The following is a 26,411-nucleotide window of genomic DNA, read 5'->3' as shown; positions in this document are numbered from 1 at the left end:
TTTTATATAGGCACTACTGTTGGAGATGGATGTACGATAGTTAAGATATTGTTGTACCTTACGCAAACATGTATTTCATATCTGAACAGCCCCAAAATCTTAACTTAAGAGTTGCCTGACATAATCTTAATAAAAAAACACAGGCGGAAAAATAGCAACAAAGCGGACCCCAGATACATTTGACTGAGTTCCATCGAAGCGGATCGATTGCTCTGGTCTAGAGACCACAGCGGCGCCCTGATTGGTGTACAGGTTCTGGCGCCAAAACATGCAGCAGGAAGTGTTGTAAACACAAGAGAGACGTCTGCTGAATATAGCTGTAAATGTATTTGGTTTAAAACAAAATCTTTGTTCTTAGCTTGCACAAAATGGATACACAATCATATCTGTCGGTACAACCTGGTGTCGGGATGGAGGAGAATTTTCTTTCTCTTGACGACATTTTGCTCTCTCATGAAAGACTACCCATCCGGACAGAGTGCACTTTTCCCCGGCTGGGATACCTGGAGAAATCAAGTGACACGCAGGACATTACAGAGGTTGGTAGAGTTACTGCAGGAATTAATAAAGCGGTGTGATACTTGTTGATGCATGTCTTTAGAGATAACTGTGTATCAGAAGTGCAGTAAAAAAAAAAGGGAAAAAAAGACCCACTTTTCAATTCGACATATTTATTACCCACCAAAAGTTCTACTTTATTGTTGTTAGTTAGTTAGTTAGTTAGACACAGGTCACAGACAAGACAACAAAAAACAATCAACAGGCAAGCACATAGAGGCAATACAATATAAGCTATGTTTATAAATAAACAACACTCTTTAATAATAGATAAGATCAATATCATTTAAACTTCAATGACATTCAGTCACAGTTCAACTTGAATACTGCAAATTACTCAGGACCCAACAGTAAAATCTAACTATTTCTTTTATCATATTTAAAGCTGTTTGGTTTTGGTTTGCCTAATTGGACAACTATATGGAGATGGTACTCCTTACGCTTACGCTTCGTGAAAGGGATGCACGGTATTGGATTTTTGCCGACTACTTCTTTTTCCCTACTTTGTAAGTGATATTTTATGTAGTGATAAACAACACATTCTTTGGAACATTAATGTTACATTTAAACTAATATGCATGCGTCCATGCTGTATTCCCGGGAGACCTGAATAGAGCAAGGCCATCAATAATGTTATAAGTAACACCTATGCTTTTCTGGTCAAAATGTCTGCTGTGAAGAAGATTCAGTATTGACCTCTTTTAAACAGTAATGTATCCAAATTATAGTGTGATCGAACCCAATGTCACCCTGCAACAACACATTTATCAGCAGAACCCAGAGAGCAGTTGTCTTGAAATTTACCCAAACTCTAAAGTCTGAACTTTGTTTTTTTTTTATCGCAGGGCTCAAAGATGGAGCTCCCTCTGTGGCTGTCTAAGGGTTTGTACGAGAGGAAGAGGAGAGTGTTGTCAGTTGAGCTTCCGAAGGTGTACAGGGAGGGCTGGAGGACTGTTTTCAATGCCGACCCCAACGTGGTGGACCTGCACAAGATGGGGCCCTACTACTACGGCCTGGGATCCCAGATGCTGCACTTTGACAGTCCAGAGAACCCAGAGATCGCACAGACACTGCTGCAGGTGAATAACAGGAACAAACTTCAACACAGAGCACTTATTTAACGCATGAAGGTACCAAGGAGGTGCTGCTATTTAATATTCTCAGCGTTGAAACGGGCATGAAGCAGTTTATTAAAGTAGTTACTAGGTCTATGCTCGACAGCCATTAATAAATATTTTATCACACAGGGGTCCTTGTTACAGACTTGACACATCATTTACAATGATTTACTTACCTCATCAAGGAGACCACATGTCTCTTTAAGCCTTTAATGGATATATTTTTTATTTGTAATGCATTAATTCTGTCTTTAATTAAGATGGGGCGTGAGACAAACCTGAAAGAGAAGAAAAGGGTCGCGGCTTCTGATGGTGTCAGAAATTAAATAGTCTTAGACTCCACATTTAAGTCATTCAGTTTAAAAATGTTCACCATTTAGGCATTCTGGAATTTTCCTCATCTTGGATGTGAGCGCTATTTTACTTGAGCATTGCTGTGCATTGCTACATTAACCAAGAACAAATTAGCAAAATGTCATGTCTCTTTGCTGGTTGTGTAAGAATCATTATCCAGCATTGTCTTTGTCATTAGTATTGTCATTAACAGATGGCTGGTTTGAGCATACGCTTTATTCTAAGGCCTCATTATTATGCTTTTGTGTTTATCTGTAGTGTAGCACACTTACATTGCAATGCTTTTCACAGTCCTTAAACTCAAACCATTTTCTGATGCCCCCAAAACTACAAAATACTATAATTAATATAATTTATCAATATCATAAACATGGTCTAGTCGATTAATGGCTTGAATGAACAACTGCTAGTCGACTTGGAAAATCTCGAGTTAGGGGAGGCCCAACTGTAGACAAATATTATTTTTCTGGGGTTATTACATTTTCTTTTTTCTACCCTGTTTTATAAACATATGGGTATTTGCTGTCAGCTCCATATCCCAATGTTCATGCTAAGCTAACTGACTGCTTGCTGTAGCCTATAGGTACTGTACACTACAGATATAAGAGTGGCATTGATCTTCTACCTAACTCTGTTGGAAAAGTGAAAAAAGTATGCTCCCTAAAATGTTATAAACTATACTTAAAAATAGGTATTGGCACATATAAGTAAAGATCAAAGTAATCAGTGATGGCATTTACATAAAGAAAAACCACAGGATGTAAATTTAGCAGTTATAATTACTGTGTCACATTTTTACCATGGGAGTATTTTGTCTTTGTTTTTTGGGGAAGTTTGCTATTTGAGATATCTGTCCAAACTTGAAATTCCCAAAAAGTTTTCTGGGTTTATTAAAAATTGTTATTAAAATGTTCCACAGTCAAATGGCATGTTTGATTGTAGAACAGCCCTGATGCCTGTTTATTTCACATCTAAACAGACACATTTCATCTTCAAAACACATGCAGCCAGTGTTATTTACTGCAGCTAGGGGGAGCAATCAGATCAGAAACCAGTGCAGACTGCAGGTTGTCTGGTGCAGCTGTTACCAGGCAGATCGACTCTTATCTCATTGTCTGGTGGATAAATAGAAAGAGAGGAGTGTTGCACACCTGAAAAATTATCTAGAGCAACACACATTACAGGTTTTCACATGCTTTAAGTGGAAATATTACTATCCTGATGGTTTTTAACCACATCCTCAAATGTGGCCCTAGACTAGGAAAACACAAAATACCAGGTGGAGAGTCTATCTGGTAGCAGGTTTGTAGATGATATACAAACTATATTTATTTTAAAATGTTAAATCTGTAAAGTGGCAGGACCAGTTCTGGACACACACTCTTTGATGTTACAGAACTTTATTAGATCACTTTTTGGGAGATGGTTTTGCCTAAAGGCAAGAAACACGAAATGATGGATGTCTGAAGTTCATGATTACATTTTATATCGAAGGTGACTGCTGGTTAAGAATCTGGGTCACTCTGATTAAAAGCGTTGCCGGCATGCCAAAAACTCCTTAAATGCAGTACTGATGCAGAAACATATGTCCTGTCCTCTTCTTCTCATCTAATGAATTGCAAACTGTTGACCTCGTCCTTCTTCCAGACGTTCATCGGACGGTTCAGACGGATCATGGACTCCTCCCAGAACGCCTACAACGAGGACACGTCAGTGCTGGTGGAGCATCTGGACTGTCTTGAGAAGACTCTGTTCAGGTCGGGGCAGAGCGGCCTCAACGGCTTCCAGAGCTGGGAGAAGGGCCAGGCCGCCCAACTCACCGCCTCCAGTCTGGTTCTGAACTACCGCAAGAGGAAGATGACTGACGCGCAGCCCTGACGGAGGCCTGCGGTTAAAATCTAAAGACACTCCTCACAACTTAGTCTGCACATCAAAGCATGACAGCTACACAAATAGCTTCCTGTCATCTTCATCTCCACATACAGATCCATCCTCTGCATGTTCCTCATGCTCTCGGTGGTGGGATGACCAACCTGTGAATAGTGTAAATTGGGCTGGGCGATACAGCATAACATATGATCACTTTAGACTTTCTAGACTGAACAATGCTGATATTCATCACAATATAGAATTTAATAATGCTTTCAGTTTGAAGAGTTTCCCTGATAATGGTGATGGGCCTTTAAACAGAAAGCAAGTAGTCTGCAGTTTTTTGCTGCATGAAAACATGTTTTACAGGCTGACTGAGGCTCACAGTCCAAAGTCAACCATCATTATCGACAAAATATATCAGGATTCCTCATTGAGATTGTTTTATCGCCGAGCCCAAAGTATAAATGTGTTTCTTATTTATTTGCCACATTTTTCCCATTGATAATGCAGAAACTGTTAATAAATGAAGTATTGGATTGTTGACGGATATTCATTTGATCTAAGGCCTGCACGGTGGTGCAGTGGTTAGCGCTGTTCCCTCACAGCTAGAAGGTTCCTCGTTCGAACCCTGTAGGTGTGAGTGTGAAAGGTCTCTGTGTCAGCCCTGTGATTGACCGGCGATCAGTCCAGGGTGTCCTCTCGGCCAATGACAGCTGGGATAGGCTCCAGTGCAACCCTGAACAGGATAAGCTGTATAGATAATGGATGGATGGATTCAGTTGGTCAAAGGATATTCAGTTCTTGTCGTTTTGATTGTGGTTTAACTGTTTTTATTTTATACATGAATTATAATGTATGTGAAGTCAGCATCATGTTAGGGATAAAGCTAATGCACATTAAAACAGCCACTGAATGATATTTCATTAGTTTAATATTTAAAATATGATTGAAGTGCTTCCATGTATGTTTTTTTCTCCAGCTGCATTGCTCCTAAATTAATATAAATTTTAGCTTCCGGTCGTGATTAAGTATTAAATAAATAGACCAGTTTAAACTTGCGCATTAACTCGAGCAGCAGTTTCTTCCCACGCCGCTTCTCTCTCTTTTGCAGCTGCAGCCCTGTTACTTTATTTTTCTACAAACATGCTCGTATTCGCTGAACGTCCGCGTGAGGATTTCGAGCTCCACTGGTGTGACGTAGGAGGACCTCTTTTTGTGTACCGTTGCCATGGTGAATCGTGGTGTCGGGGCTCCATTAATGCTGGCTTTTTACAGTCAGCGTGCACGCACTTAACTCTGGCTGAACCTACTCAGAGTTGATTGAACTAACTCTGATCAGCTGTTCTGAAACCGAAAACTCAGAGTTTCCTATCTCAGAGTAGATCGACTCAGAGTCCAGGGTTAGACTCAGAGTTTGTTGAACCTGCTGTGTGAAACGGACCCCAGGTTTATTGAAAACTCTGAGTCTGTTAACCCTGAAATGAGGGAAACTCTGAGTTTTCCGTTTCACAAAGGGAGGTAACTTAAGCTCTCGGTCAGTTACCGTAGTAACAGACTCTATGAACCTAACCTGGTCGTGAGCAGGTTTTCTTCAGGAAACTCAGAGTTTCGCTCTGTCTCCTCCCCCTAGAATATAAAACCCTCATTCGACTTCCTCATTCATTCAGCCCGTCTCACGCGTGTGTTTGAGCGGTTACCGAATTAAAAGAAGAAACGTTGCGTCTCTGTGCTGCTCTGACCCCTTTGCAAAAGTCTTTTATAATTATGATAAAAAAAATCAAAAGACAAATCTGTGTCAAAGTCATCATTTTTAGATTTTCCACCACCACTGCCGAGAGCGCTCAAATAAGACGCCGTAAGTTATTGGATTTTTTTTTTTTAAACTAACACATTCAGTTTAATCAACATGAATTATAATGTATGTGAAGTCAGCATCATGTTAGGGATAAAGCTAATGCACATTAAAACAGCCACTGAATGATATTTCATTAGTTTAATATTTAAAATATGATTGAAGTGCTTCCATGTAGGTTTTTTTCTCCTGCTGCATTGCTCCTAATTAATATAAATTTTAGCTTCCGGTCGTGATTAAGAATTAAATAAATAGACCACTTTTACTAGTTACTTTATTTTTCTAAAAACATGCTCGTATTCGCTGAACGTCCGCATGAGGATTTCAAGCTCCGCTGGTGTGACGTAGGAGGACCTCTTATTGTGTACCGTTGCCATGGTGAATCGTGGTGTCGGGGCTCCATTAATGCTGACTTTTTACAGTCAGCTAGACGCACTTAACTCCGGCTGAACTTACTCAGAGTTGATTGAACTAACTCTGATCAGCTGTTCTGGAACCCAAAACTCAGAGTTTCCTATCTCAGAGTAGATCAACTCAGAGTTCAGGGTTAGATTCAGAGTTTGTTGAACCTTCTTTGTGAAACGGACCCCAGGTAAGTCAATTGAGAACCTCTTCTTATTTGCAATGACGACCTGTAATTAGTTACTGCCAGCAATTTTCGACAACTGTAGTTTTCAATAAGCCACAGTTGCCTCCCATCACCTCTCTACCAGCAGTATTGTTTTTAACTGGTTAAAACGGTTTATAAACTTTAAATTAATATTAAAAAAGAAACAACTCGACATGATTGCTTAGCTATTGTAGTTTCCAATGAATAATACAAATTCTGCTGAAAAACAGGTGTTCCTGTGGCAATTGTGAACAAATGCCTACAGAACCCGAGAATATCTGCTGTATGGAAATACCACAAGTAAGTGTGAACTCTTGGCAAACTTGGTTGTCATTTTGCAGTCCATATTTCTATAATCCATTGTCACTCACTTACCTTTCATAATTTCTAGGTTACACGAAGACTACAGCAGCTTCCTGAGCCACCATCATGCATGGTGGACCATCCTGGCCTAGAACCTGTCCGCCTGAAAGTATTTTCACTGCAGAATGCACTGAACATTTATCGGGCAGACTATGGACCTTTACGTCTGAGGGGAATAGTGCAGTAAGCTTTTGGTCACATAAATACTATTAATTTATCGCAAAAGTGTTATGATGAAAAGTACATAACTGCTTCCTCTATCTTACATTGCTTATATTAACATGAAAATTACATATCAAACAATGAAAACACACAGAACAGTTAGTAAAGATTTTTTATTGTAAGAAACATTTGTAAACATGTGTTGACATGTATGAAATAATAATAAGAAGAAGAAAATAAATACCTGAAGTGGAACGGTTGACCTTTATATATTAACTTCAGTATCAATATGAAAATAATAATAAAGAAAGTATCTAGTTGCCATGGATGTGAACATTCAGTGCTGACTTTACATTGAATTGTGTCCAGCCAATATAGATACCTAGCCTACAGAAGCTTTGTAAGCTGGTGCTGGGGCTTTCTGGGGCAGAGAGTGAGAGTTGTGCTGTTGCCTGCGTGTTGCTGAGGATTAGATGAGGAGTTCCCTGACGCAGAAGGACAGTATGTTGGGTTTCAGACCTGTCCTTGGTTGAACCTCGACACATAACTGGCTATAACGTCCAGCTTGTTGGGTCTCTCATACTGAGCCGAGAAGTCTTCGGGGATTTTGAGGTTCAGCAACTCGTTCACATATGGGGCAGGGTCCTGGAAAACCTTCTTGAAGATCAGGTCCAACAGTGCATCAGCGTAGTCTGCAGCGGTATACTGACCCTGGTTGCTGAAACAGTCCGGCGTGAAGTGATTGGCACAGACAAAAACGCTTTTGCTCACTGAAGCTGGGACGTTTCCCTGATAAATAAAATGTAGCCACTTCGCTCTGATATCCTCTTTGGTAGGGAGGCGATGTAGCGAAACATGAGTATCCGTGCATCCGACGACATGGCAGCTGTGCTTGGCTTTCGGGTTGTACATGGTAGCGGTCAGGCTGTCGCGTACAAGTGAAGCGAGAACGAAAAAATGGCGGCTCCTCATTCAGGTAGCTGGGGTAGTGTGGGAGGAAATACCCAGCGCGAGGGCGTGAGTATTCAAATCACCCGCACTGTTACGTAACAGTCCGGGTGAAATCCAAATGGGTGGTATAGAGGCTCATTTCCTGACTCCGGCTGTTTACAAAACATGGACCTAGTTGTCGAAACATACGCTTAAGGGGTGGGGAGGCACTCCGGACACGCAAATAGACATACTAAAGCAACCAAAAAGTCAGTTTTGCATAATATGTCCCATGACCTGTTGACATGGCAGGTTGTTTTTTTTTTCTTTGCAATTTTAACCAGAAACCAGCTATCACTTAGTTGTTGTTTTGAATACCAAACAAAGTGAAGCTGCGGTATGAAGATTGAGGTCACCTCTAAATGCCAACTGTTCTGCACAGTGAGCAGAATTTGAAATAACCACCTGCCAGGCACCAAATGCTGGTGAAATGTGTCTCTGGTAGCATTATCAGTGAGGGTCACACAGCAAAGTGACAGAGTTATCGAGAAGATAAACAGTCTTTGTTCCTTTAGCTCAAACATCACTCCTTTTCTCACAAGCTGACTGTACCAAAGAAAACAGTGTAGCACACAGGCTGTGGATTAGTCGACTGTTCCGGCTGTTATGAAAGAAGCAGAAGGATGCGACTTCTGACTGATTGACTTTTCTCTTTTTCATGCACAGCTGTTTGCATAATGCATCACAGTGTGCTTATAATTCTGTCTATGTAAGACTGATATCTGCAGTATGACAACAGAGAGAGTTTGTACACTTTGCTTTAGTACTGTACATAAACCTAGTTGAGCCTTTAACTAACAGACTCTCTGTCTCGGTAATTTTTTGTTTCCCTGTAAAGGTTTGCTTCAGTATACCAAACAGCAACAAGATATAGCATAAGGCCAACATTAGGATGACTTATTAGCCAGTTGATTTATAGTCATTTTCCCTGTGATCTCTAAGGACTGAACACAGTTATGTCTGCAGCTGCATTTGAAATAGTAACACACATATTACATAGCTAAGAATAACTGCAACTTCTTTAGGTCATACAGAGGCAACGATATTAAATTAAGATTGTTTTCTTTACTATTTAATAAATCCTTGCTGTATGTTTACCTGCACCTTTCCTTTCACCTCTGACTAAAGTTTAGACTTTTAAAATGAGATAAGATAAATATTCACATAAAATGTAATGAGGGCTGTGGATGAGGGCTGGATGCAAGAGGGGCCAAATGCTGACTTCACCTCACTGCTGCAGACACCATTCCTGGTGGACATAAGTGACCCCTGCTGGTGCAACATTTTATTTCCCCTCACTCAAGGGGAGTGACACAACCCAAAGGACTTAACGGGAATAAGTAAATCTTAGTGCATGTCTAGCAAAAAAAAGTTAATAAGAAAGACAATACATTTCTTTTGTTATTTGATGTCGGTGATAGACCTTTTTCACTGCATACCTTTTAAAGCAGATGTGCAGGTGTTACTACATTCATCCTGATCTGAAGACGTGTTCCACTGAGCTTTATGCAGAGCAGCAGGACACTGGACATGAGTCACCTGAGTTGAAATAAACATAACTAATGTGCATTTTTCTGCATGTGAAAATCATCAACAACAAGTGGTGTTTGGTGTTTTTTTTTATAAAGAGAAATGTAAGCAATTTTTAAATCATAAATGATGCTGCTGCTTCTGCACAGAACATCTTCCTCCCACCCACCATGACAAGACTCCATTCAACCAGAAAGCCCAAAAATAGCCCTGCAGCCAGGGACCTCTGATGCATGACACTTTCTTTAACATATTGCCTGAGGTGGATCAGAGGGGAGATTCAAGTCTCACCAAAGACTTCTTCGCTGGTAAATTGCAATAAACATAATCATCATAATTAAAGTTACTGCTGCTCGTTTAACTGGCCTTGTCACACAGACTGCAATAACAAGGTAATTAAAGCATTAGTTTTTTTGTCATCATTATGGTGAATTACAAGTAAAGTAAGACTGATTTAATTCTCAATTCCTATTTACATAATATTTTTAATTTATAATGATATTTAATTAGCATTTTATTTAAAGACTCGTGATAATAAAAAAAGAAAGCGTTTTTTTTTAAAGTCTGTCTTCAAAGCAATTTGTATTATATAGGTTGAATTCTATTTGTTATTGTCCAGCCGTCTGTGATGTCTGATCTCTAAAGTTGCTATATAAGAACCTGATTGATTTTTAGCTGGAAATACAATGCCTCTTTCTACGTGGATTGTGCGGTGTGTTACACTGATGTGATTTGCTGTGGACTGTGCTGACAGAACTTTAAACTTTGAAATCAGAGTGCACTCCCTTTCTACATCAGCCCAAGCTTTGTTTACTGCATTATAACCTGTTTTGATCACTATATATCTGTGACAATATCAGCCGATAGACAACCTAAATATCGGTAGAGCTCTAGAATGAAACCTTCTCATAATACTTGTGACTATTATTTAATGACAAACTTGTGTAGCTGCCTTTGTAGTTTAAATTTACACTCATCACTGCTGCATCACAAACACTGACACATTATGTAATGTGGGAATATGTGACAAAAAGGCTGTTTGGTCAAAGAAATACAGAAACATCCAAGAAGTCCATAAACTTACAGTGAAGTCATCACCGCTGACATGTTTAACAAACAAACCAGTATTGGAGGGAGTAAGTGGTATTTCCCCCTCCTCTCTGTGTATGTGTGAGTGAGTTGGCCTTTAGCTGCTGATATCATTAGCTTGCTGTCCCTGCAGTGGCTCTGCTTGTTACCCGAGGTGACATTCAGACACCTCAGCCTGTGCATGTGTACTCAACTCCACTGTAGACCTTTCCTTTACATTTGATTCATATTTTCCCAACTATTTTTTTGCCATTGTTACAGAGTAGCACTGTCAACTTGAGCAGTGCCAATCTATGTACCACATACAGTTGATCATACCATTTTATTTGGCTTTAAAAAAAAAGATAATCTGATCTCACATGTCCTACATTCACCTGATTCCATTTAAGCAACTCGACTTCATTAATATATTTTTATCTTTCAAATTTCCGGATCCCAAAGTGGGGTAAGTGGTGTTACTGTCTATCATACAGTAGTGTCACCAAAATGAATCAAACAAAACAAATGTTCCCTTCAGGATTTACAAGAAAACCTCTCTTTAGGATTTGTTTTCACTTGGATCAGCTGAGGCATTATTATGCACAAGGGCAAAGCTTGTGCAGGTTTTGCCAACCTCAGCACTTTACACGCTCAGTGTCTCACACGCTGGAGGCTTAAAGACTACCAAAGTCACTTTGTTCTTCACAAACTAAAAACACTCACACCTGCTGAAGCTGTCTTTTAAAGGTGCTTACTTTTTATATCTCCTGACAGTTTGTTACCTGTATGCTCTGTGTGTGCATCGAATAAAACTGACAGTGTTTATATACCGCCCTGGCCCTGTAAATGTGTGTCTGACACATATACAACACAAATCCGGATGATATGCAACAGGCAGTGTTTGTGACCCCCCACACACCGACATCGGCACTTCTTTCATGTCCCCGCCCACGAGACATGCAGGACCCCACTTTATTGCTTGTATTAAGTTGTTAGATAATCAACGTCCATAAATTGGGAATGAGCTCCTAAAGAAGCACTGAAGGTAACACCCTGGTCGTTGGTAGTGTTGATGCTGCATCCATGGCTTCATGTGGAAAGGGCATAATTGTAACTGAGCATGTGAGTTTGTCCCTGTGGCTGCTTGCTGAAGTGTCAAATGTGGGTCAGGTGATGGACAGCAGGTCAGGAGCTAGGTCACCAGTGATGAAAATATCGACTTACCTCTGGGCTGAAAGTATTGATCTGATATGGGATTTTTTTCTGACAGAGGGAGGCCTGTAAAAAAGTAGTTTCCAACTTTGCTGCTCTTATTCTTCATGTCTCTCTGTGTCTCTGCATTTATAGTATATTAACTCTCAGATGCATGAATTATGAAAGCCTTGGTCAAGATTTTTTTCTGAAGAGTTTTTATTCTTTTCAGGACATGAAACATATGATTTTTGCCTGAGCACTCAACATAAAACTTTGTGAACTTACTGTAAAAATGAATTAACTTGTGTTGTGTTGTATTATAAATATACAAACACTTGTTTCTTTTTATGCTTTGAAAAACATTTCAACAATTTTTTGGAAATTTCAACACTGAATAGGTGCAATGTTCAGGCCTGAATAAGAAAACCAATGACACTCTGAATCTTACACCTGAATGTGTCCAACCGTCTCCAACAGGAGAAACATTATTGTGAGTCTCTACAGTTCTATAAGGATGCAGGACTGGTATTACCATGCCCTTATACTAGCATGTTGTTTTCGGCAACAAGAACTGACATTTTAGTCTCTGCATCTCCGAACACTTCTATGTTCATCACACCTAGGCTGTATGAAAGTTTGCAAAGCATCCAAGGCACAGTGGCACACAGCATTGCATGCACATGTATTTGGTCTTCCGCATCATGGCATCTGTTTGCATTTGCACTATTCTGTAGGCTGCCTTATTCTTTGCTGCGTTTGAAGTGTACAAAATATGATAAAATAATTATTGTAGTAACACAAACTACAGCTAATCTGCACAAAAATGTATATTTTAAATGAATAGCTTATAAATATAACAATTGTACACTGACTTATAACCAAGCATAGAAGGATTGACAGGATATGCCAGCAGTGGTCGGCAGGGGTGGCTGTTTGCTGGCCATCTTGGATTCAGAGGAAATTTACTTGCATTTACACCGACTGACCACCGAATAGACCTCAATGGGGTAGGGCAGCAGAGAGCACTCTAGAGGCTGATATGCAGGTCCACCATAGAAACCATTGCATTTAAAGAGAAAATCCACTGCAGTGACCGCTATGCACAAAACATCGCTATGAACAAAACAACAAACACAGAAACATTGATATATTTTTTTGGTCGGGATTCCGCTTCTTTACCAGCAGCAAAACATTAACCAGTGAAACCCAAAGTCAACCTGTTGATCATAAGTTAAAATATTGGTTATGGTATGGTAAGTTTAGGAAACTGCAACTACTCGGTCAATGAAAGGGACAATGTTGCTCATGATTTTCTTCAGGAAATCATTATCTTCATGTTTTAAAGGAAACCAACATGGACTGTTATCCCAATCATCCCCCCTGACATCCTTTCTGTGTGGATTTGCAACATTAAGCCTCTGTCACTAGCCTTTTAAAATCTCAACCTCTCTCACCGGGAGCAATTTGGGGTTCAGTGTCTTGCCAAGGACGCTTTGACATGTAGGCTGAGCTGAGAGGGGGGGAGCTGGGGATTGAACTTCCAACGTTCTGATTGAAAGACAATCGACTCTACCACTGAGCCACAGTCGCTCCACTGCAAATAAATAGAACTGTACAAGTGGGAGAAAAACCAATAAATATCTTTCAAAACTAAAAAGAGCCTTCAGAGTCACAAATGATCAGTGTATTGACATCCATTGTTCCGTGTTCATTTTTTTATGCACCCCATACTAAGGTAGCTACATATGAGTTAGCAAGTTATAAGTCATTACTTTCATTTCATTTTTTTTTTTAAATAATGGAGTAGACATGTTTTTGCAGATGCAGAATGTGAAATACAGTCCTACAAGGGCAACCTGCTCTGTGGGGACCTCCCTCTGCTAAAAGGAGGAACATGGGCAATAAAAACATTCTCTCTCAAAACTGTCACACAACAGTTAGATGAGTTATCAGCTAAAACATGGTTCTCTGTAAAAGTGCAACACATAGTTCAACAGTGAACATATTTACAACACTACAAGTATTCTTATACAGTAAGGGTAGAGGTTAAAATCATCAACCTGCTGACGGTTTCTATCCAGACAGGTGTATAAACAAGAAATAACAGCAGTGATATTTCAGTCTGCAGGGAGAAAGCAAAACATGCAGGCCAAGATAACTACATCAGAAAAGTCCTTCAGAAGAAATAACCTTCCAGTTTTATTACTATCCATCTGTTTGACCCACATGTAGCTTGGTTATATTTTAGTCGACACCCAAAGGTAAGTCGGCTGGACTCCTGTCATGACACAGCCAGAGGAGATAAATCAAAGCTGTACAGTTTGTTTGAGCACTCTGGATCATCACAGCAACACTTGATATGAACGTCACACTAGTTATTAAGGATGAACATCGTGAGCATTAACCTCCAACGGACTCGCTCTGACCCGCAGGGTAAGAAATCCACATGGTGTGTGTTTGTAGGTGGATCCAATCATTGCTGTCTGATTGCATGTCTCTTCGGAACTTCTATTACATGCCTTTCATTACCTCTTACTGTGGGCAGTCTTAGCCAAAGGTTCAGCTGCAGCAAAGGCCAGACTGGGGGGCGAGCGTCCAGGATGCTGACGCACAAGACACTAATGCCGCCTCTGGCTTCTGTCTGCTTTAAGGGCCTCTGACATTTGGTATTTGTTGAGAGTTGTAGACGATAAAAAACTGGGAGAAACACAAAGCGTATTGTCCTCCCTGTCTTTCCCTCTATCAGTCTGCTTTGTCTCTCATTTTCTGCATCTAATTACTGAAATGTAATAACATTTCTGTTCTATGTTATTTTATTTCATTCATTTTTCAGCTCCGTATCTTTGAGTAAGCCTTCAAAGTACTTTCATCACTGATATCACTCTGGAGACATTGTGCAGGCACTTTCTATTCTGAGCAGGGCCACCAGTACACCATGCTGCGCAATTAACACTTTATCATCTTCACTCAGGCACAACCTACACCAATTACTCCTGTTCCTGAACACATCGCTGCACTGAATTACAAGAAAAGAAGTTTCCTCAAGACTAATTAATTACAGGGAATTTCTGTTCTTTTTTCACCTCTACTTTTCTCCTCCGTAGCCCAAATAAATACATAGTTCAGCTGCTGATTCATCCGGACCATCTATTGATTTATGGTTCCTGTGTGAGGATCTTTAATGATCAAAGACACCCAAACTGTCGGGTCAGTGAGCTCTGTGTTTTCTTTGCTTGTTAAGAAGAAAATGTCAGGATGACAGGGTACTTTACTCCCCATTAAAACATCCACCTGACAGAACCCAGGCCCTGAGGAACAGCACAGGTGGATTCATTCATTTTACAATAGTTACTGAGTTAAAGTTGCAGGTCACCTGGAAACATTGTTAGGCAGACGAAAAATGAACGCTTGGACGTTAATCAGCATGATAAGAACTAACTATAATGACATAAACCATGTTTGAGAAAAATGTATTTGGCGTGTATTTTGATTTCATAGTCCCATCTGTTAAGATGGAGGAGGCGGTCTCTATGACCTACACTGCAGCCAGTCAGCAGGGGGGCGATAGAGAGCTGTCATGTCATCCATCTTTTTATGCAGGCTAAAAGTTGTCTCATCCAGGTCGTCAAATATCAGGACTTTTTCACGACTCAGCCTATCATACAGACGCACAATGTACCGTCTGTTTGCTTCCTTTCTAACTCATGGTGAAAATGAAAATGTATACCTCTTCATTAACTTGGTTTCACACATGACTTGTACCCGTCACTCCTGGGTGACAGTCCTGCTCTCTTCCATCCATCCATCCATTATCTATACCACTTATCCTGTTCAGGGTCGCAGGAGGGCTGCAGCCAATCCCAGCTGTCATTGGGCGAGAGGGTACACCCTGGGCAGATTGACAGTTAATCACAGGGCCGACACATGGAGACAGACAACCTGTCGCGCTCACATCCACACCTATGGGCAACTTAAGAGTCACCGATGAACCTAACGAGCAACGTCTTTGGACTGTGGGAGGAAGCCGGAGTACCTGGACCCACACATGCACAGAGAGAACATGCAAACTCAACGCAGACAGGTCCCCTACATACAAACCAGGATTTATGATGGTGTTTATGATGCTCTGATGGGTTTTCAGACATCTCTTTTGATTGTGCATGGTAATAATAGTTATATGAAAATTCAGATTTTAGTCAGGACAGACATCACGTAAAGGAATCAACATCTTTGCTGTCCTGCTGTTTTGTTCTTCTTCTCTCCTCTTTTAATCAACTTGCCTCTCTTATCTGTTAAATCCTCTATCCTCCTCTCTAAAAAGTGCCCCACCCTTTCTTCTCTTGTGTTCATTTCCCAGAAGAGAGACGATAAGTGCAGGAGGAGAAGAAGAAAAGGAAGAGAGGTGGGCTTTGAGATGTGAACAAAGACAGCAGGAGAGGGCCTGTCAAGAAAGAGGGGAGAGTGAGGAAGCAGAGAGAGAGGGAGCAGTGGAGGAGAGCGCTGCAGCAGCCAGACACATCTCAGCGATGAGGTGTGAGGATTAGCTGTATCTGAAGCAACACCCCCGCTATGCTCTCCAAATGAGTATTATCTCCCCCTCACCCCCCCTGCGTTGGCACAAGAGCAGCAGCTCATACAATGCCATGTTGTCAGGGAGGAGGAGGAGGAGGGAGTCCAACATGCTGGAGGCTTCGCTTCATTATCTGCAGCAGGTGGCAGGCAGCCGGGAGGACAAAATAGACAGCTATTTGGTAACTAGTGATGTATGTGTCTGACTATGCAATAGTGAAGCATGTATTTTAGAGTTTTTTGACTCTTTACCCTGGAAGTAAAATGACTGAGTGGTTGATACCATTTTTCACCCCCTACCTGTCAAATATGGCAGCTTGGTCAGGGGCCCAATGCTTCGTCCACAATGTTGCTGTTCTGTTCCTGTTCTGATGTGCCGCTGAGGTTCGATACCATAGATGAGTCAAATTAATTCTTGAGTCAAACATAAAGGCAATGTTGGCTTTAATCTTTCAATTTTCCTGTAAAGTGACAAAGTGTACATTGGTTACAAAATATACCTACGTTTGTACTTATAGGGCTTAAAATCCAAACAGATTTTCTGTTCTATTTGTCACTTTTTTGCCAGTTTGGTCGTAAAGTTGGCATTAAATTGCATCAAAAAGCTCTTTAAGTCTTTAATTTGACTTGGAGAATCCTTGGGTCATCATGAGTCACGACATCAAACCATTTAATGCAGTGTTAAATCCTGACCCCGACATACAAATCTTTGGAACCTGCAAGATCAATGAATCTTTATTTTCCACTGTTAGACAGTTATTACACTTTCCTAGATTACAAAGTGCTTCACTTCACTTCAAAAAGAGCACGGTCTAGACCTGCTCTTTTTGTAAAGTGTCTTCAGATAACTTTGGTTATGATTTGGGGCTATATAAAATCAAATTTGTCCTCCAATGAGAAAAACCCTCTAAGTGTGTTAAATAAATGTTAATGTCATCTGAGCTCTCAGTGTTTTGTCTGAGTATTATAAAGGCTATGCCCGATATAACGTGGCATTCTGATGACAGCTTTATTAAGCTATTACTGGTCAATGGTGGCTGGTAGCATTACATTTGGTGCAGCAGTCTTTGGTAATAATGGGTAGACTCTTCTTTATTCATCGTAAGATATGACATTGAATTTGATCTCCACTACAACTATGAGCATGTAAAAGGGAGTAATTATGCATAAGAATCTCTTAATTTGTTTCTAATTAAAGAACACTTCAGTAGGCTATATAGTGCCCAAGTGTATAATAACATATAGTTCAGTTTTTTTTATTTGATACAATACATGGATTTATATTTCTTAATAGCCTACTGCAAAGTAAAATGCATCACCTGTTTAAGTGAATTGATATTGTTACACTATTTATACAGAAGGTGTTTTGGGACTTAAACATTTGGGTACAATGTGAGACTGACAATTATCTGTACCACACAAGAAAAGGATATTCATCCACATTCATGAGTGTGAAACTCTTGCACCTGAAAGGACACACAGCGTTTCAAAAAAGGGGCCCTAGAATGAACAGTTCATTCACTTTTCAGCATGTTCTGCCTGCAAGAGCACCCTGGGGTGCTCAGAGGTTTTATCAAAGGTTAAGCAATTCAGTATTTCAAAGGTAATCACATTCCATTCATTGAAAGTCAATTCATTGAGCCTGTTTCTCCAAATGATACAGTTGGGAGAATGTTGATTTTCATGTGACATTTTCATGCGATCAATGGTTAGACTTTTCACATTACAGGTGACAATCAGACTTAGAAATCAGAGATATTATGTGAACAAATACAACAATATTTTGTCGAGTGGTGACGAGAGAGATGACATAACAACATATGAGGCAGGTTGGCAGGCTCTCACGGGCACGCACTGAAAAACGACAGAGATGGTTTTCTCTGACTCGTAGGCAACAACGGTTAAAGTAGTAATTTCTTTTTCATATACCAGTGTTGGGGGGGGGGGTGTACTCTGATTAAATATATTACAGCCTTAGGCTCTGGGTGAATACAAGGAGCCTCAATCTCCTTCATCAGACTTTAAAAAACATCATATAATACACACTGTGATGCAGACTCGCAGCGCTGAGAGGGGGAAAGCACGGGCATAGAGAGAGGGAGGGAGAGAGGGAGGGAGCAGGTGATCGCAATATATATTTGTTAAATGAATTGTTATTTTTAAACTTTTATCCGTTATCTGCCTTTGATTTTATGACCTGTCTGTTTTACTTCATGACCTGTTTGTTTTGCTTTGCTGCCTCTGTAAAGCACTTAGTAACTTTGAAAAGTGCTCTATAAATAAAGGTTATAAAGGTTATATGAACTACTCAGCAGACTGGAGTCTCCGTTAACAGTTACAGACAGACAGAAAGATCAGCATGATTATTAAACGTCTGTGTCCTCCCTGCACTGCATTATTTTAAACTATGATGAACTTATCGCAGGTTACAACTCCTGCTCGTGTCATTCACAGCAAGTGAAGACGTAGTTTATACTTTCTAGTAACTGTGCGCGGATATACGGACAGATTGCGAACTTATTGAGCCAGGTACAAGCATGAGAAATATACAGATCTGTGTTATGTCTGCTCGTCTCCTAACATCTGTGGTTAAAACAAAGTTAGCTTATAATCTAGTAACATTATATCGAGCTAACCAACATTAGCTAATTATCTAATGTTAACATTATATCAAGCTAACTAACATTAGCTAATTATCTAATGTTAACATTATATCAAGCTAACTAACATTAGCTAAATATCTAACGTTAACATTATATCTAGCTAACTAACATTAGCAAAATATCTAACGTTAACATTATATCTAGCTAACTAACATTAGCTAATTATCTAACATTAACCAGCTGCTTTAACAACTTAATTATTTTCAGCATCTGAGGAGCAAGCTAGCTTATCATGTAGCCTAACATTATTTGCGATGTTAAACAAGTTGAAGTAGTTAACGCTAATGTTTTCAGCATAATGGCAGTACCCTTGATTTTCAGATCATAGGTGTGTTTATTTCAAGAAGAGAAAGCGATCAGTTGATGAAGAAACAGCCACAGAGGTAGATAGCAGTGGAATCTAACATTAATTGTTCCTTAGTAGCAGAAGTGACAGCAGGGGCAGCAGGAGAGACAGCCTCAGCTGACAGAAATTCAGACAGGGCCAGCAGGACAGGTAATTCCCGTAGGTGCAGCAGGGGAGAAAGCGTCACCTGAGAGAGCTGAGACAGCTGGTAAGTTTGACAACAGAGAAAGGGGCAGGAGGTCAGAGTAGTTTCAGTAGTGTTTGGTATATGTGGAAAATATGCATTTTGTTTATGCCATCTAGGTGCAGGCAACCACTGGAAATCTGGATGGAATCCTGAATGGCTGCTATCTCCTCTTTTTAAACACTGGCTTTATGATACTCACTTCTTGCAACTCTGGGCACTTTTTCTCACTTGACCTATCAGATCTTTCAAATGTGTGTGTATATCAGACTATACAGAACAACATATGAAAAAATGTAGCAGTTCTGCGATAATTCGTAATTAAAATTATGAATTAAAGATGTTTGGTAGATTATGGAAAGATATGAGGTCAAGTCAGATTAACAATAATATGTCTAATGAATAGAATTATTGCAGTGGTTAGCAAATTTAAGGAATTGTTCTATTTTTTAGGATTGTTTTGTTGTGCTTGCAGGCAACACAGGCTTCCTGTAAAAAATGGTCCCATAATGAGACCATTTGTGGAGGTTGGGGCCGTCTGATTACATCATATCAGCACTTAGCACCGCCACATATGAACTGCATCAGGTAATCTGTAAGCCTTGTTCCAGTCACATCATCAACCCATTCATAACCCAAAAGTTTCAGCTGCTGTTCAATAGTTTTTATGGGCAGCAATATGTGTCACGAGGAACTGAATTTAAATCATTAATATTTGAATTACTCAACTTGAATAATTGCATTGAGAATCTGAATCTGCTAAATCAGTTGCTCTGAAACTGTATTTGATCCCCACTGAAAATTCAATTATTTCAAACTATGCTGTTCAGTTTTTCAATGAAATTATTCGAGTTGAGAACTCAAATATAAAAGATTATAATTCAGTTTTCAGTGACACATATCTCTGCCTTTAACTGTTCAGGGAGATTAGAATTGATCGTCACTTTTAATGTAGGATACTCATGTCATGAATGCCTTGGAACCCGTCATTATCATGGAGCATGAAGCTGTGATTGGGGGGTTCGAGTGCTTGTATTGGTTGGTAAAAAATTAGATTACACCAACTACAGCAAGCTGCTAAGCTTGGCCCAGCTCCTGGGCTGTGACTATTTCTACAAGCTTAAAGTAAATGCTGTCAGACCTGTCAAGTTCATTCATTATTTTGGCATTTCCTGTATTTTGTTAAACCTTGTCTCTCGTCTTTTTCAGTTCCTGTCAAGCTGTCTCCCTCACCGTTGGTCACCGGGTCCCTCCCTAATGTGTTGCACCTGTGTCTTGTTACGTTCACTCCCTTTTCCTTCTTAAGCCCTGGTGTTCCCTCACTTCCCTGCCAGATTATCACTAGCCTTTGCAGTCAATACATCCAGCTCTCTTTATTATTTTATCCTAGACCCTCGTGTTTTGACCAGTCTTTCCTGACCTCGTTCCTGTTTTTGCCTGTTGGATCTCTGTTACCTTTGCATTCGCTTTTGGGCTTCTGTGTACCGGACCTCGCTTGAATAAAGACCATGTTTTTTGGAACTATCACCTGTCTCCGCAGTTGAATCCTTAATCTGTGCCTGACAAATGCTTGTGAACATATCACAAACTTGCATTCATTTAGCTATTATAGATTGGTGTAAAACATATTTTTCAGTGGAAAAACAGCGTTTTTTCATTTTCTGATTTCAAAGTTGATCGCAGGAACAACTACCGCTCTCATCGCATAATTGATGAGATGCTGGAAATAGTTTCCAAGGTCATCGAGGAGCCTCTTATAGAGCAGATGAGAGCATCCGAAGCAATCAGCAAGCAATTTCCCTGCTTTGTCAGCTTGATCTGCACATCAGGTATGACCATATATTTGGTGGATCCCGCTCGCAGTGCGGTCCGCCCTATAAGAAGCAAATTTTACTGAGCCATCTATCTATTTTCTGCGTGAATTATGCATACTTCTGGTTTCATACCCTGTTCAAAAGACCATACGTCGTGTATCTGCTTTCCCTGAGGTTCTACTGTATTTTGAGTAATAGAAGCTATATATAGTATAGGGCATGAATAACATTATCAGGGGTGATTTTCCTGCCTTATTGGACATATTACATTAATTTAATTTTAAATAGAGATTGCTGCTTTCCCTCATGAGCGCCTTCTTTTTCTGAGTTATCTTTTTTCAAACCTCTTTTCATGCCATACTTACTGCTGTTCTTGTTTCATTCAGAGACCTGGATAAAGAGCGACTGGTTTTTAACCAGTTCCTCAACATTGTGGCAGTCAGCGATGGCAAGGCTGACACCATTGTCACTGCTGTGAAAGCTGCCCTGCAGAAAAAGCAGGTGGTAACAGAGAAACTCTTTGCCCTGTAATGTTTTTTGACATGTAAACACAGAACGTGTAAACGGGATTGCTCAGCAGCTGACCAACAGCTATCCCATGATCGTTGCCGTGGCTTGTTCCAACCAACACCTTGTCCTGGCCTGTAAGGATGCATCCAATGATGTGAAATACATGGCAGCCTTCCGGGACCACCTCCAGGAAATACGCTGGTCTTTCCATCAAAGTGCAAACTGCACTGTAGCATTGATGGTCTGACTTGAAGATGAAGGTATGTTATTTATTACAATTGAATTACGTGTACTATTATTCACTGTTGGTATTTCTACTCAGTACAAATCAATACCTTAAGTCTATACTAACATTACAGTGGTTTATTATTTCCAGGAGGTAAAAGACACAAGGTGGCTGTCTCAGCACCTGGTCATTGAGATTCTCCAAAGAAATCTCACAGCTGTGCTTGCCACACTGGCAGAGGAGGCAGAGCTTAAACACTGCCCAGTCGCCAAAGGCCTGTACACTTTTTCTGTGATCTACAGGTTTGTGGCATCGCTGTTCCTTCAGGCTGACATATTGCCACATCTTGCACGGCTGTCAAAAGTCTTCCAAAGGCCAAAGGTCAACTCCCTTCACATCAAGGAACAGGTGTGTTATGATTGGTTTATAATAGTTTACAGTTGTCTCTCAATGACACGTTTGGTTGCAATTGGAGACTTAGTGTAAGTGGTTATATTTACAGCATTAACATCTCTTTAACTTTAGGACACGATTGAGACCATCAGACACATCCAGGATGCAGAGACTCCATTCCCTGGGTCCTTCCAGTGCCGTCTCCACCAAAACCCGGATGACCCCCGCGGACTTCAAGCCTTTAGCATCCCTCATGAGGAGGAGTGTACAGGGTGTTGAAGACCTACCATGGAAGGAGCAGTGGACACGATTTGTGAGAGGTAAATGGTTTTTTTTGTTATTGTTGTTTTTCATAGATTAAAAAATAAGTGTGTGTTTGATCTTAGATTGAAGGTGCTCTTAGACCTCCGTAAGAGGCTGCAAGGAGAGCAACTGGCTGCCTGCCTGAGGGCCTCCATCAATGGGTCCGGCCCAGAGGAGGAATTATCAAAGGGCATTAGAACTGTTTTTCTCAAAGCCCAGATCAGAGTGCAAGCACAGTGCAAAGTGTGCCAATAGGGATGTATAAGCATGTCCTTTATTTGTGTCAAGTTATTTGTTAAAGCATTCAGAGCGTTAATGTAATAGAAAACGACAATCTCCTTCAAGTTGTCAAAAAGATCTGTATTAACCTCTTAACAGTCCAACTCCCCGATGGCGGGCCCTACTGACTTTCTGTCTTTCATTTTGAACACAAAATCATCATCCTTTTTGATGATTTTATATACTGCGCCTTTTTTCCCCACTATTTTCTCTCTTAAACAATCCAGTATCACTACGGCTGCGGCAGGCCGGTTTCTCAGGTGACACAATCCATCAGCTATTTCTCAGAGAACGCGCTGGAATTGGTAACTTGGGAGACAACGTTTGCTGTCACAGAGGAAAATACATGTCAGAATGGTGCGAATTTTTGATTTTCACTTTACTTTCCTGACATGGATCGTTCCCTTTGAGAACTTTGGCTTGTTGCAGTGGGTTAGAACATAAGTACCAAGACGATGAGGATAAAAAAACTTATGAAATATGAACAGCTGATAATGACACATTCTTTAAAAGGTAAAATTCTGAAGATAGGGCCCAGTGAATGAACACATTATAGTGCATATGACATTATTCCTTTTGTATTTATTTCTTTACAGTCAGAGACCCAAAGCAGAGCATTGTTCATTTTGTTCCACAACATTATGTTCAGTTATGAGCATTGAACATAGCAGAAAGGTGTGGAAGGAAGTGGATTATAAATGAGTCAGCCCTTATGGAACTGTTTGCAACTTATCATTCATGTGGGCATGTCATCGATGACAAAAAAGTAATCACTAATGGATCCATCATAAAGATAGAATGGACTTTGGGCAGAGTGGAGCATGGAAATCTTGTCCTGATGTCCCTGGAATGCCCGAGAACAACCTGGCTTCAGCGGCCATTCTCTTCACCGGGACAACAGAGGGCTCTCAACTTGCAGCTGCCAAAGAAGACAAGTTATTATTCACTGCTGTCAGCCTGTCTTTTACCTGTTGGTCATGAAGCCTACACTGAAATGCAGGACAAAATTATGTCAAATCTCCAGGAAATAACGCGTGCAGGGGGACGTATTGACGTTGGTGGTGATGCTAGGTTGGTATTGTAGTTATAGAGCATGTATGTACTAAGCTGTACTCATTTATTTTACAATGAGGGCTGGGAAATTTCTTTTTCACAAAGCATTATTCCTTATGCTCCTCCCATCCTACGTATGTCTCTAGTTTTCCTTGCACTTGGGTTCTGCTGAACTTATATTGAAACTCAACTGACCAAATTAAATATTTTAACAATGTCTGGTAGCCCCCCTTTAGAATTGTGACCTTGTGAATCGAAATTTAAATCAGGTAATCAGAGCTGATATACAGCCCTATAATTTACTGCTTCTTTTAAATCTACAGATCCGATTCCCCAGGTTACAGTGAGAAATACATTTATGTTATTTCCTTCGGGATTAATAAAGTTCTATCTTATCTTATCTTATAGTGTGATTTAGTATTTGTATGTACCTGTGGGAATTGCAGCCATGGATCAAGTCTTAGGGCAATCACTTCTGGTGGTCTTGCAGCTCTTGTGGTCGTGATGAAATGGTGATGCTTATTATATTAGTAATTTCTTTGGTCATATAGACCTTTTCAAACTTGAAAGCATAAACACTCTAAATTAGCCCTGGTTTATTTCCTGTTGCAGTGTTTGCTTGGACCCAAGCTATTCTTTTGCAATACAATTCCAAAAAGGTCCATACAAAATGACATGGTAGGTATTCATAGTATTCAATCGCAGAAATCTTGGTCCTACAAAGGTAATGGTAATCACATTGCATGTGATGATCATTAAATGACAATCTTGGCCAATGAGCTCTGGTATTGCGTCATATTGCAACTCCAAATATCTCATGAGAATACTTTGAATCAGTAGCCACTTACATTGGGAAATTTGCTGACCGCAATCTTCAAAAATGTGTCAAACAAAAGGAATTAGAGACGCTGCTGGACGTCTATCCTGTCTCATGTTTGTGGCATCTAACGATGAGAAGAGGAAGGACACAAGTACAAGTGATACCATGATGAGCTCAGCGATGAACAGCAGAGGAGGAAGACATGGCTGGAAAAGGGCAGTGCCGCCTACAATGCTCTCAAGGCTGTTGTACTTGAGAAAAGTCTCTTGAGAGACCCGAGTCAAATGACCTTAATCAAGCACACTGGTAATTTGGAATAAGTTTATGAATATTAGTTGGACCATGCTTGATGGATTTATTTCCTAAACGATGAGCTCTGCCACTGACATTGAGGCTAAATGGCTACCAGCTGGGATGATTTTCAAGCGTGCCAATGCCTCAATCAGAGAAGGACATGGCAGAGAAATGGCACAAACACTGCAGAGAAAACACAGATTATGTCACCTGGTCTTTAAATGAAATAAATGTGAGGCTGTTTTAGAAAAATGTCTAAATTAAATATGTTGTTTCAGGGGATCTTTAGGTTTTCCACAGTGCTATGCTGAAGTACGCTGAGAAGAGGAGTCACTTCCAATACACCCTGCATGCACGAACAAAACTGTTTGAGTTTTTTATATATATTTCAATCAGGAGAGACTTAATAAGATTGAACAATTATTTATTTACAAGTTAAATGAAATGTTCAAAGTCTTTGGCGATTAGACTCCATCGTGATGTCTTCATGAGGGGTGTAGAGGCCGAGAGCAGGGTAGGATACCCCCCCGATGGAGTCTAGACACTGGTGGTGATGATGGTGAAGAGAGGATGCAGGATGAGCTGAGCTGACTTGGACACTGATGAAAAGGATGGAGGTGACTGGGGTGGAGGAGGGTCGTAATAATCGTCTGGAACGATGAGCAGACTGCGGAAGAGAGGGGAGCAGATTTAAAGTTTGACAGCAGTAAGATGATTGGTAAACAGACGTCGTGTCTAACTCTGGTTGGTTAATGCTTAAATGTAAACGCCCATAATCAGCTGATCACGAAACAGGAACAAAGAGGGAAAAGAGAGAGAGCGTGGCATGAATGAATGAAGCTAATGATGAATGAATGAGTGAGAACAGTCTTCCTGCTGGAACTTCCGCTAAGCTACATTTCAATCAGGAGAGACTTAATAAGATAAAGTTAAATGAAATGTGCAAAGTCTTTGGTGATTATACTCCATCGTAATGTCTTTGCGAGCTTGGAGGGGTGTAGAGGCCGAGAGCAGGATAGGATACCCCCCAAAACAATGTGAAGAAATAACAGGAAGCATATACTCACTTTTGGTGTAGCAGGCCTTACCTTACTGGGTTGTAACGGGATTCTAAGAAGAGTTAAAGAATTAAGCACAGAGAGTGTGAATAATTGATATGCATTTTGAAACAATAATTTGACATTTACATTCACATTAATAGTCAGCGTTTGGCCGTGCAAGAGTGAGATCACAAGACATGAAGCCAGCGATTGACAGTGCATGATGAGGTCACGATAGACCTGTGA

The 26,411-nt window shown here is 40.3% G+C and overlaps 1 protein-coding gene across 3 annotated transcripts; it reads left to right on the top strand.

Annotated features, from left to right (window-relative positions):
• Positions 1–289: 289 nt before the first annotated feature.
• On the top strand, positions 290–4,078 carry gins3 (GINS complex subunit 3). Of its 3 annotated transcripts, none has more exons than XM_069687134.1 (3): positions 290–539; positions 1,404–1,637; positions 3,678–4,078. In XM_069687134.1, exons 1-3 carry the CDS (start codon positions 369–371, stop codon positions 3,906–3,908), a joined length of 636 nt encoding a protein of 211 aa, XP_069543235.1. In that variant the 5' UTR covers positions 290–368; the 3' UTR covers positions 3,909–4,078. The 3 variants fall into 3 exon arrangements, with proteins under 3 accessions (XP_069543235.1, XP_069543236.1, XP_069543237.1); XM_069687135.1 differs by having other exon boundaries at positions 290–548; XM_069687136.1 differs by lacking the exon at positions 1,404–1,637 and having other exon boundaries at positions 290–548.
• The last annotated feature ends 22,333 nt before the right edge of the window (positions 4,079–26,411 follow it).

The sequence above is a fragment of the Semicossyphus pulcher genome, unplaced genomic scaffold, assembly GCF_022749685.1.
Source record: "Semicossyphus pulcher isolate SPU_LCO1_2020_fin unplaced genomic scaffold, fSemPul1.0.p SCAF_8, whole genome shotgun sequence".
Classification (NCBI taxonomy): domain Eukaryota; kingdom Metazoa; phylum Chordata; class Actinopteri; order Labriformes; family Labridae; genus Semicossyphus; species Semicossyphus pulcher.
Note: the sequence above shows the minus strand (reverse complement) of the source record. Positions and strands in the feature narration are given on the sequence as shown.

Bases quoted from the DNA above. Each gene is read 5' to 3' on its own strand.
- gins3 (XM_069687135.1), top strand. From the start codon at position 369: ATGGATACACAATCATATCTGTCGGTACAACCTGGTGTCGGGATGGAG. The intron at 549-1,403 runs GTTACTGCAGGA...TTTTTATCGCAG, and splicing joins ACATTACAGAGGTTGGTAGA to GGCTCAAAGATGGAGCTCCC. The intron at 1,638-3,677 runs GTGAATAACAGG...TCCTTCTTCCAG, and splicing joins TCGCACAGACACTGCTGCAG to ACGTTCATCGGACGGTTCAG.